At 39.2% G+C, this 12568-nt stretch overlaps 1 protein-coding gene across 20 annotated transcripts in view; it reads left to right on the top strand.

The window, feature by feature from the left end:
• The window catches only part of CSDE1 (cold shock domain containing E1), a 41378-nt gene extending 28923 nt beyond the window's left edge, over positions 1–12455 (top strand). For all 20 annotated transcript variants that reach the window (XM_003805637.5, XM_003805636.5, XM_003805639.5 and 17 more), the window contains 8 exons: positions 2280–2387; positions 2984–3159; positions 4039–4151; positions 5370–5489; positions 8655–8833; positions 9629–9792; positions 10625–10757; positions 11154–12455. In XM_003805637.5, coding sequence (XP_003805685.1) covers positions 2280–2387; positions 2984–3159; positions 4039–4151; positions 5370–5489; positions 8655–8833; positions 9629–9792; positions 10625–10757; positions 11154–11201 — 1041 coding nt within the window. In that variant the 3' untranslated portion in view covers positions 11202–12455. The remainder of the gene's footprint in view (positions 1–2279; positions 2388–2983; positions 3160–4038; positions 4152–5369; positions 5490–8654; positions 8834–9628; positions 9793–10624; positions 10758–11153) is intronic.
• Positions 12456–12568: the final 113 nt, after the last annotated feature.

The following is a 12568-nucleotide window of genomic DNA, read 5'->3' as shown; positions in this document are numbered from 1 at the left end:
CAGCACTTTGGGAGGCTGAGGCGGGCGGATCACGAGGTCAGGAGATTGAGACCATCCTGGCTAACATGGTGAAACCCCGTCTCTACAAAAAATACAAAAAAATTAGCCGGGCATAGTGGTGGGCACCTGTAATCTCAGCTACTCGGGAGGCTGAGGCAGGAGAATGGCGTGAACCCGGGAGGCGGAGCTTGCAGTGAGCTGAGATGGCGCCATTGCACTCCATCCTGGGCGACTGAGTGAGACTCTGTCTCCAAAAAAAAAATTTAGACCTTGTTCTGTACTTCAAGGAAAAGATTTCTTTTGGATAATGACATCAGGTATGTGCTTTGGGAGAGTAATGGCAGCAATATGAAGCCTAGATGGGATGGAGAAAGACAAAAGATGAAAAGGATTACTATGAAATTACTTGGATAGTTAAGGTAGTCCTTGAACTAGGCACACAGATAGTGACTATAGACAAGTGAAGGTACATGAGAGATACTGGAAAGTCATGTTATAATTTAATAATTGCTATTAGCCAGAAAGAGCAAGGCTAGTATCTTGCTTATCACTTACTGTAGCTTGGGAAATTATTTCACCTCTGAGCTTCAGTTTTTAAATTTCAAAAATGATTGTGTAATAGTTTAAAAAGCCCTCGAAGTACCTAGCTCATAATAGGAATTTGGCATGTGACAGATGATACTGTTAACAAAAATAAAAATACACTTCAGTTGGGCTTATTTTTAATAACTTTTAATTCTTGGAATGCTCTGCTTCCCAAATGTGTCTGGCAAAACTGGCTTGATGAAGAGAGCCTTTGTGTGAGACTTTCCCTGCCATTTTTTGTTTTTTTTTTCTTTCTTAGTCCAACAGTACCCTAGTAAATCCTCTGTCATCGTGCTTCTTACAGTATATAACATTTACCTGTTAATGAATCTGTCTCTGCTGCACTGGACTCCCTCAGGGCAGGGATTCTCCTATCTCTATTTAATATATTTGATGTATAGTATATTGTCAGCTGTTGATGTTGAAGTTGGTGAGTTAAGAGCAAAAAGTGAACAGTAAGCTTTTGAGTTTGGTTGTGGAAAAGTTGATGACATTGGAGTCAGACCTGAATTCACTGACATTGTTCTTAACCAAACTCAAATCCTCTGGATTATTTTGCGCTGGGTTTTGTAACCTTGGTAAGGTTTACTTAATTCCTCAGATTTCCCCAATTTGTAAAATGAGGGAAAAGAGAAACTATGGAGATGATTTTGTACAAGATTAATTTGATAATACATAATACCTGGTAATGTTGTAAGTGTTCAATAAATTATTATATAGCAGTTATGGAAGGAATGTGATTGGTAGAAGAGGAAAATGAATTGGTTTTGAATATATCATAGTTTGTAATGAGGACTGGAGTTTAGGAAGGAAGTCAGGGCTAGAGTAGGGATGTGGGCATTATCTTCATAGAAATGTTGAAACCATAAAATCAGTATAATTTATGTAGTTGCTGTACACTGTCATTACTTAACGGTGTGATTCAATACGACACACCTGAACTTTCTTAGACTTTTATTTTTTTAGTCAAGTGCAGTAGTGAGAAGGGGGGAAAGAGGAGAACAAGGAAGTTCGATCTGTAGCTGACTGAACAATCGAGATAACCCACTACCTTCAGACCAGCCCTTAGATTTTTTAAGAGTTAATCATTCTTACACGTAAGATGACTGAAATGTTGTTTCTCCTTGAAGTCTGGTATTAAAAAAAAATTGTTGAAATACTAGTATGTCATAATTTTTAATCATCTACTTTATGTCAAGTACTTGAACTGTGCTAGATCATACACCAGATTATCCTGCATTGTTAGGTATATTGATTGACATTATATATTAAATACTGTGCAAGGTGCTGTGTGCTACTAAAAGAGGATACTTCAGCAGCTTCTTTAGGAAATACTAAAGCTTCTTGCCCTTACAGAATTTCCACTTCCTTGGAAGTAACATGCCCAGTTTAATTTCTGATTGGCTATGAGGAGCGCAGGTGTATTAAACATTTTCAGTAAGCTTTTTTCTCCTCAATAGCAAAAATTAGATTCTTAAGATTGAAAGACCAATTAAAAATTATAGCAGACTGAGCTAGTCTTAAGGCAAGACTACCTTTTATTCATATGAATAATCTTTTAGAAAATGCTGGAATAAGACATTTTTACAGCTGTACCAATCCTTTGGCACAAGAATATGTAAGAACTATAGTTGTTTTTATTGATTTTTGTTCTTGAGATTGTTTTCATTCTGTTTTTGACTGTATCTCTTTAGGAGGCTGAGGATGGCATTATTGCTTATGATGACTGTGGGGTGAAACTGACTATTGCTTTTCAAGCCAAGGATGTGGAAGGATCTACTTCTCCTCAAATAGGAGATAAGGCAAGATAATTCTGTTCATTCGAGAGAGGGTTAAGAGTTGTCATCTTAATCATAAATCCTGCAGGATGGGTTCTTCAAATTTTATGAAGTTTTGCTGAAATATATTTTGTGCTTAAGAGAAATACATGAATATCTTATATTTGAAAGCAGCTTATTAAAAGTGTCTGTCAAGCTCTTTGTTAATCAAAGCCTTGTTAATCTAGCTGTTTAAACATTAGATAAAACATGCTTAATAAAATCGTTATTGGTAAGAAAGTTAAAACAGTTACTACTGAAACATTATCAAAGTAAAAGCACACCAAAGATTTTACGTTGTTGTTCATTTTTTCTTATACTTAATATGTTTGGTTTTTGGATAGCCCTCTAGAGAAATTCAGAATCTATAAGGAATACAGACTGAAAGATAAAAGTTTGATCCTTTGTGAAAAGTGGGATGAGACATAAATGTTTTGGTGAAAATCAATTTCATTGAAGTAATAACAAAGGATATTTGGAATGAAAAGCATGCGCTGGGGGAGTTATAGGTCTTGTTTTCTGAGTTAAGGAGATTGGTGTGGAAGTGATATGGTGTTAATAAGCATCCTTAATTTTCACAGGTTGAATTTAGTATTAGTGACAAACAGAGGCCTGGACAGCAGGTTGCAACTTGTGTGCGACTTTTAGGTCGTAATTCTAACTCCAAGAGGCTCTTGGGTTATGTGGCAACTCTGAAGGATAATTTTGGATTTATTGAAACAGCCAATCATGATAAGGAAATCTTTTTCCATTACAGGTAAGGCGTGACTTTCAGGAACTTTACAGCTAACTTACCATCCATTCTTTGGTGTTGGAATAAAAAACATTTAGTATTGATTGATTATACTTGTTGAGGTCCAGATTTCATATTGGTAGAATTATGGCAAGATATAAACTGAAGTTAATCACTGATCTTACTATATACAGAGCCTGTGGCCAAAAGAAATAGAAAGGCCTGTGCCGCCTTATTTTTTGTGTTGGTACCATAGCGTTGGCCATTTGGTGTATAATATAGTGGTTAAGAGTAAGGGGTCTGACTGGGTGTGGTGGCTCATGCCTATAATCCCAGCACTTTGGGGGCTGAGGCAGGTGGATCCCTTGAGCCCAGGAGTTCGAGGCCAGCCTGGGCAACACGGTGAAACTCCATCTCCACAAAAAATACCAAAATTAGCCTGACATGGTGGTGCATACCTGTAGTCTCACCAACTCAGGAGGCTGATGTGGGAGGACCACTTGATCCTGGGAGGCAGAGGTTGCAGTAAGCTGAGATCGCACCACTGTACTCCAGCCTAGCTGACAGAGTGAGACTCTGTCTCAAAAAAAAAAATAAAAAGTAAGGGTTCTTAGAACCAGACAGTTCAGTTTTTGAATCTAGGCCCTGCCACTTTATACCTGTGTAATTTTTACCAAATAACTTCTTGGTATCTTAGTTTCATTATCCTGAAGTTAGGGATAATGTTACCTCTTCATGGGGCATTCTCGAGGATTAAATGAGTCAATACATAGAAAGTACTTAAAATGGTGTCTAATGTAAATAAGCATGCCATGCCATGACTGTTACTGTAAAATAAAGACTGCCTGTTACTGTTGATGTTTATGGTAATGTTTAGTTAAATGTCATTTCCTTTCTCCTTAGTGAGTTCTCTGGTGATGTTGATAGCCTGGAACTGGGGGACATGGTCGAGTATAGCTTGTCCAAAGGCAAAGGCAACAAAGTCAGTGCAGAAAAAGTGAACAAAACACACTCAGGTAATAAATTGTGACTTCTTATTCAGCCTGTGCTTTTAAGTGGGAGATAAAGGATGGAGTAGTAGAGGGAGATGAGGCCTAATTATTCTACATCAGTCATTCTCATGTGCGATTCCATAGAACAGCAGCATCACCTGGTTGCTTGTTAGAAATATACGTTCTCTGACCCTATCCCATACCCACTGAAACTCTGTGAGTGGGCATTCTCTTTTAATAAATCCTTTAGGTGATTCTGGTATACACTGAAGTTTGAGAAGGATTGGCCTAGATATTTTAGGAAATTTGCTTTATATTTTCAATTCATTGTCTTCTTTTGAAAAATAACCCCAGGATAGCCAGCTGTGGTAGTGGATGCCTGTAGTCACAGTTACTTGGGAGGCTGAGGTGGGAGGGCCGCTTGTGCTGGTAGGTTGAGACTGCAGTGAGCCATGATGATCCTACCACTGCACTCCAACCTGGGTGACAGAGCAAGACTGTCTGAAAAAAACAAAAATAACCCCAAGATATGTATACATCACCATGGAGTAGGGAAGAGAGGCATTTCCCTAGAAGATTGTTTTGAAGAAGAATGAATCTAAATGTGAAAAATAATGGGAAGTTAAAAAAATTAATTGTAATTTAGGATCTTGGATCTCTGACTTTAAAAGACTTGCAATTTATTTTTGGCTCTCATCTGAACTCTTAAGTGTGTGTTATGTTTTAGACACTGGGGATACAGCAGTGAAGAAATCAGATACATCCCTGTATTCATTGACCTTATTTTTTGGTGGAAAATATGGGGCAGACTAGAGGAGTAAAATACTGTATATGATGTTTAGAAAGACAACAATACATGTAATAAAGATGAATCAGGACAGTATGTAAGTATTGTGATTTACATTTTAGAGACCAGGAAAGGCTTCTTAAAAAATGACGTATGGTCACCTGGAAAAAGTAAGAGATCAAGGCATGTTTTATTTATGAATACTTATTAATTCCTTAAACAATTTTATTTAAACAATTCTATTTAGGAAAAGCAGGCATTTTGGTAGTTTAGAAGTATTTAAAGTCCAGCAGCTGTTCTAAAAATAGAACTTGGCTTCAGGTTCCCTACCCCATTTCAATAGCAGCCAGCCAACCTACCCTGTTAACATTTGTGCTGTTATTTTTTGCTTACTTGTCTTTCTATGTAGTAGAGATGAAATAAAATTGAAAGATGTACCTGCCTTTGTTTTGTAGTGAATGGCATTACTGAGGAAGCTGATCCCACCATTTACTCTGGCAAAGTAATTCGCCCCCTGAGGAGTGTTGATCCAACACAGACTGAGTACCAAGGAATGATTGAGATTGTGGAGGAGGGTAAGGATCATCACTATCAGGCTGTTTGAAATTTGCCATAACTTCAGATGAGCACCTATAAAGTTTTAAAATATGGTGCTTATTGCAGTTGTTTTTAGGTTTAAAACTGAATTAAGGAAAAGTGACCTCTCTCATGCTTGCTTTTTATTTTTATACCCCTTGAAAATGAGGTCAGTCTGGGTTTAAATAGTGAAAACATGACTGCTTTGTGAGCACATGACTGATACATGAGCAACTATGAGTTATATTGAGATAGACTTAACAACAAACTCTGATAACCAAAGCATTTAATGTTGAGTGTATGATAATCAAATATTCAGTTCCTTCACTAGTATTTAAATCAGTAAGCATTCAGTTCTGTATTTTTGCTTCCTGTAAAAGTTTACTGTTTTTTCTTTCCCCTACACTACACATATGTACGTAATCTGTTTCTTAATAGCTAGAGTTCTATGAGGATCCTATTTCTCGTTTCTAGCTCAGGCTTCCTTTCATTCTCTACTTTCTTCTTCTTTTCTCCCCATCTATCTTCAAGAATTCCCAGAGTTCCAGTGCCGCTGTTCCCCCAACAGTCACCATCAGAAAGGCCAACTTTGTATGATCTGTATGCATAAAATAAATACATTATAGAAATAGGAGAGAACTCTGTAGATGATTCGGATAGCAGAATTACATGATGTGGAGTAGATGAGGGCTTGAGTATTCCAACCAAAGATGATGGCTTGGTAGGCCAGGCGTGGTGGTTCACGCCTGTAATCCCAGCACTTTGGGAGGCTGAGGCGGGCGGATCACGAGGCCAGGAGTTCGTGACCAGCCTGGCCAGCATGGTGAAACCCCGTCTCTACTATTAAAAAAACTAATAATAAAAAAATTTTAAAAAGAAAAGATGATGGCTTGGTTTACAAAGAGAATAAAGTCCTTGCATCATCTAAGAGTCAGCGAACATAAAGTGCTGAATAGCAGGTCATTTGGGAGAAGGAAGTGAACCTTGATAACCTATTCCTTTACCACATGGGATTCTTAGAATTTCTGTTCTACATAAAACCACTGTTCTCCCACCTCTAAATATGAATTTTTAAACAAATGCCATGACATCACACCCCTAAAAAGGCCATGGGAGTATGGACTACTAACTTTAACTCATAATATATCATCAAATTGCCCTTCCATCTCCTAACGTGCTGCTTTTACTTCCTTTTCCATCCCCACTTCCCAGTCCACTCATTCTTCAGCACTGGCTGTGGGATATAGTCCAAAGCAAGGGTTTTATTTAGGCATCTCTAAGCCTGGTGGGATATAGTCCAAAGCAAGGGTTTTGTTTAGGCATCTCTAAGCCCGGGACTAGACAGATTACATTTTCCCACTTGGTAAGAACTAGCTCTTTTATTCAGGAACACAACTGTAACTTATACTAAGACTTTGAAGTTGGGCAGACCTAGATCTGGACACCGTTCTAGCATATAATCTTGGACAAATAACTTAAATCTTTACTAGCTCAGTTTCTTCATCTTTAAAATGGTAATACCTTCAGCCTTAGATGGTTCTATAAAGTATGAATCAGTATGTGCATCATAAATGGTAATTATTGATATTGCATGAGGTCAGACCAGCTTCCTCTAATCACTCTTCCCATGACTTGATCTCTTTGGATTATCTCCTCAAAGTTTTTTGGTTCCTGTATTTAAAATTAAAAGTCAGCTGGGGTCGAGAGTAGGGGCTCACACCTGTAATCCCAGCACTTTGGGAAGCCAAGGCAGGCAGATCACCTGAAGGTCAGGAGTTCGAGACCAGCCTGGCCAACATGGCGAAACCCTGTCTCTCCTAAAAATACAAAAATTAGCCAGGTATCATGGTGGGTGCCTATAATCCCAGCTACTTCAGAGGCTGAGGCAGGAGAATCACTTGAACCTGGGAGGCGGAAGTTGCAGTGAGCTGAATCATGCCACTGAACTCCAGCCTGGTTAACAGAGCATGACTCCGTCTCAAAAAAAAAAAAAAAAAGTCAGGTGTGGTGGCTCACACCTGTAAACCCAACACTTCGGGAGGCCAAGGTGGGCAGATCACTTGAGCCCAGGAGTTTGAGACCAGCCTGGGCAACATGGCAAAACCCTGTCTCTACAAAAAATGCAAAAATTAGCCAGTCATGGTGCGTGCCTGTAGTCCCAGCGACTCAGGAGCTGAGGTGGGAGGATCACCCGAGCCCAGGAAATCAAGGCTGCAGTGAGCCGTTGATCGCCACTGCACTCCAGCCTGGGTAGCAGAGCGAGACCCTGTCTCAACAATAACAATGACAAAAATTCTTCACTTACCCTGTAATCATCAAGAGGATGGTTAGAAGCTTCTGCTTCCCACCTGTTTTTCTCATGTTTTCCACTATTGTTGACTGAGTACATTTACCTGGATGCTGAAAATTGTTAGGCAGCTGAATTCTTTGGCATAGTTTTTATCTGTAGCCTGCACCGGGCTCCAGGCAACTTCATACTGTAGGGCAGGGCTCAGCATATATGGTGGCCTTTTTATGTGATCACAGCCACAACCATTTGTTTACATATTGTTTTTCGTTGCTGTCTCACTACAACAGCAGAGTTGGTTAGACAGGATGACTTGCAAACCTAAAATAATACTCTCTGGCCCTTTAGGAAAATGGTTTTTGGTCTCTGATCTGGAAAAAGGAACCTATGTGAGGGAGCCAGAATTCGAACAAAAAAAAAGGAGATGGGGTGTCAAATTTATCTAAATTGTTTTTGCCTGTGCCCGCCTAGTTGTTTACTGGCTCATTGAGTATGGGACAAAAGTATTTTTGGTTGGCTCATATTGTGAACTTGGGAAGAAGATAGTCCTGTGAATATTGGCAACCCATAGTGCTTAAAATTTAGGCAATGGGATTGTAAATGACAGTATTTTTTGTTTTAATTTATAAATGCAGTTTAAAATTGTTCATCAGCTAATAAAGTACTGATGGGAGCTGTGACATTCTCATTTGGTTCCATGGTAGTATTTAACATTTAGGATTTCATTTAAGCTTTAAGGTGAAACTTCTGAGTACTAAAAATGTATATGTATTTTAAGTAACATAACACATTTTTAGCAGCTATATAAACTTCCTAGGATCATCAGCAGAGGACTGTTGTGAAATACCAGCTTTTAGACTTTGTACCTGTTTTACAGGCGATATGAAAGGTGAGGTCTATCCATTTGGCATTGTTGGGATGGCCAACAAAGGGGATTGCCTGCAGAAAGGGGAGAGCGTCAAGTTCCAATTGTGTGTCCTGGGCCAAAATGCACAAACTATGGCTTACAACATCACACCCCTGCGCAGGGCCACAGTGGAATGTGTGAAAGATCAGGTAAGTTCCAGCATCTCTGTATCTGAATTTGATCCTTCTATGAGTTGGTAACCAAAACCTTCAAATATTTTCAGCCAAGGGGAAATCATCAACATTCATTTGTTTTTTATTTCTACTTCACCTTTTTTCAGTCATTTGAGGTAGCTTAATAAAAACAGAAAACTACACAAAAAGTGACTATATTAGCAATGAGAAAGTAAGATTGGTATTAGTAACTAATATTACGCAATGGGGAAAATAAGTTAGAGGTGAGATTTCCAGAATAGAAGGACTATATGGTTTTGTACACTTTTGCTTAGAGCTGCTTTTGCATATCACACAAACACAGAAACCATGTTCAAAAGTACTTAAAAAATAAGCTTAGGGCAAACAAACTTAGTCTTACTCCTGAGATCTCAGGGAAATCTGAGTCCTCAGAATGTTTTTCATCAGTACAGAGAATAATAACATTTTGTATGGCTGCTACTATAACCCAGCTTAATTCTAGAGGGGATCCAAACAATATATATGTTGAAGTAACAGCTTCCTGATGAGTTTGCTTAATTCAAAAAGCTTAGTTCATAATATACGAAGGAACAAGGCAAGTTTTATTTGTTTGGTTCAAGTTTGTGATATAGTGAATGGCACTTTCAGAGATACATTTCTTCCCTGACAGGTTTTGCCACAGGCAGCTGGACTGGAGTATCAACATTAATACCATGTTTTATACATCCTTTTAGATAGGGGCAGGCATTGTGCTTCATTCAGAGTGAGGTGTGGCATGCCCTCTCTTTTTTACCTACTTTTTTTTTTCAGTTTGGCTTCATTAACTATGAAGTAGGAGATAGCAAGAAGCTCTTTTTCCATGTGAAAGAAGTTCAGGATGGCATTGAGCTACAGGCAGGAGATGAGGTGGAGTTCTCAGTGATTCTTAATCAGCGCACTGGCAAGTGCAGCGCCTGTAATGTTTGGCGAGTCTGGTGAGTTTTCTTGTTGTGGTTTGATTAGTAACTACCCTGGAGTGTCTCAACTTTATAGTCTCTGTTTTGTCACATTACTTTTCTGTGCCTTGTCTTCTGCCACTTACTATTTCTTGATACTTCCTACTTCTAGTTGAATACAAAAAGATTGTGTAGTACATGTTTTTTAAAATTTTTGCCAAATTCCTTTTCTTCCATTAAGTCATTTCTAGGTTATATGCTACTTAAAATTCTAATAGTTTAGCCATGCTGATTCATAATGCCGCTTTGCTTCCCCAGAGACAGTCTCACAGTCTGACTCGGTTACCCAGGCGCTATCACGACTCATTGCAGCCTCAACCCCCTGGGCCTAAGCAATTCTCCCACGTCAGCTTCCCCAGTAGCTGGGACTACAAGCATGCGCCACCACATGCAGCCAATTTTATTTTTTGTAGAGACATGGTCCCACTGTTTTGCCCAGGCTGATCTCGAACTTCTGGGCTCAAGTGTTCCTCCTGCCCTGTCCTCTCAAAGTGCTGGGATTACAGGTGTTAGCTACCACATCTGCTACCTTGTTTTTTTATGCATCTGTGGAACTGGTCACTCTGATTGCATTCAAGTCTAGGGTCTGCAAATGATTCCTTCCATTCCTATTAAGTTGGGACCTTGAGTTGGGGATAATAATACATAAACAAACTTGTCTGTCTTGTCTTTCTAGCTAGGTATATGAGGCAAGAGTCCCATCATAAAAAGTGAGTCATTTGGGCAGTTAGGTGGAAAACACACTCCTTTGCAAGTGCTTGCTGTCTGCCCACCAAGTGTGGTTTCTTCTCATCTTTTGACTTAATTACAGTGAGGGCCCCAAGGCTGTTGCAGCTCCTCGACCTGATCGGTTGGTCAATCGCTTGAAGAATATCACTCTGGATGATGCCAGTGCTCCTCGTCTAATGGTTCTTCGTCAGCCAAGGGGACCAGATAACTCAATGGTATGAGGGCATACAAGGCTTGGGGGAGGCCAACTGATAGACCAACATAAAATATGTGGTCCTATTTAAACAATAGGTCAGGAAACTTAATGAAGCAGGGAGACTTCCATATTGCTTATAACTAGTTAGGACTTTCTACACATTGGTTCAGCCCCCTAACCTAATGGTTGCTTATAGTAAGAAGCACATTTCTTTTCTTGATGCTTTGAAGACAGTTTAGGTAATGAATGGGTCAGGAGTGCTTACTGTGGATTTTCTCCTCTAGGAAAGAATTAGTACTGCATAAGATGATTAAAAATAATGCTTTTGTAGTTTCATTTCGGAATAGTGAATGTACTATGATTGTTGTGCGCTCAAATCATTAACTGCAGGGTTTTTTTTTTCTTCCCCCCACAGGGGTTTGGTGCAGAAAGAAAGATCCGTCAAGCTGGTGTCATTGACTAACCACATCCACAAAGCACACCATTAATCCACTATGATCAAGTTGGGGGGAATCTGGTGAAGGGTTCTGAGTATCTCCCTCTTCATCCCTCCCGAAATCTGGAATACTTATTCTATTGAGCTATTACACCAGTTTTAACACCTTCCTCGTGTTATGTTTAAAAAAATAAATAAATTTAAGAAAACCATTTTAAATAATGCACAGTTGCAGCCTGGAAAAACTTAAGGTGGCGCCTTATAGTATCAATTTTAGGAGCTTTATTTGGTGCATTTAACGCAACTGGTAATTGCAGAATCCACTTTGCCTGTGTAAGTGAAAAATATAGACTGTTACCTTGTTGGCCCTATGAAATTCTGCACTTTTCATTATATACTCTACCTTCATTAATTACTTCTGGCAAGATGTTCTGCCTTAGCACTCAGTTGCATTCTTTTCCTTTTTCTTCCTGTTCATTATGCTTTAATTCTGAGGACCATATGAGGGTAGAATATATTATCTTTTAAAAATTACAAAAATTTGTATAGGCAAACCATTTCTTAAAGTTGATGGCCAAATTTTAAAATGTTATTTTTCATATCATTTATAATCTTGTCACAATCCACTTAAAGAAGTTTGGTTATATTTCAGTGAAAATTATCTTCCAGAGTAGGTTTTTTTTCGTGGGTTGGGGGGTAACTTTACTACAATTAGTAGGTATGGTGCAGAATTTCATGCAAATGAGGAGTGCCAGCAGTGTGATAATTTAAACATATTTAAACAAAAAAAAAATGAATGCACAAACTTGCTGCTGCTTAGATCACTGCAGCTTCTAGGACCCGGTTTCTTTTACTGATTTAAAAACAAAACAAAACAAAAAAAAAATAAAAAGGTTGTGCCTGAAATGAATCTTGTTTTTTTTATAAGTAGCCGCCTGGTTACTGTGTCCTGTAAAATACAGACACTTGACCCTTGGTGTAGCTTCTGTTCAACTTTATATCACGGGAATGGATGGGTCTGATTTCTTGGCCCTCTTCTTGAATTGGCCATATACAGGGTCCCTGGCCAGTGGACTGAAGGCTTTGTCTAAGATGACAAGGGTCAGCTCAGGGGATGTGGGGGAGGGCGGTTTTATCTTCCCCCTTGTCGTTTGAGGTTTTGATCTCTGGGTAAAGAGGCCGTTTATCTTTGTAAACACAAAACATTTTTGCTTTCTCCAGTTTTCTGTTAATGGCGAAAGAATGGAAGCGAATAAAGTTTTACTGATTTTTGAGACACTAGCACCTAGCGCTTTCATTATTGAAACGTCCCGTGTGGGAGGGGCGGGTCTGGGTGCGGCCTGCCGCAGGACTCGTGGTTCGGAGGCCCACGTGGCCGGGGCGGGGACTCAGGC

The sequence above is a fragment of the Pan paniscus genome, chromosome 1 (genome assembly GCF_029289425.2).
Source record: "Pan paniscus chromosome 1, NHGRI_mPanPan1-v2.0_pri, whole genome shotgun sequence".
NCBI lineage: Eukaryota > Metazoa > Chordata > Mammalia > Primates > Hominidae > Pan > Pan paniscus.
The sequence above is the reverse complement of the archived record's forward strand: the minus strand, read 5'-3'. Positions and strand labels throughout refer to the sequence as shown.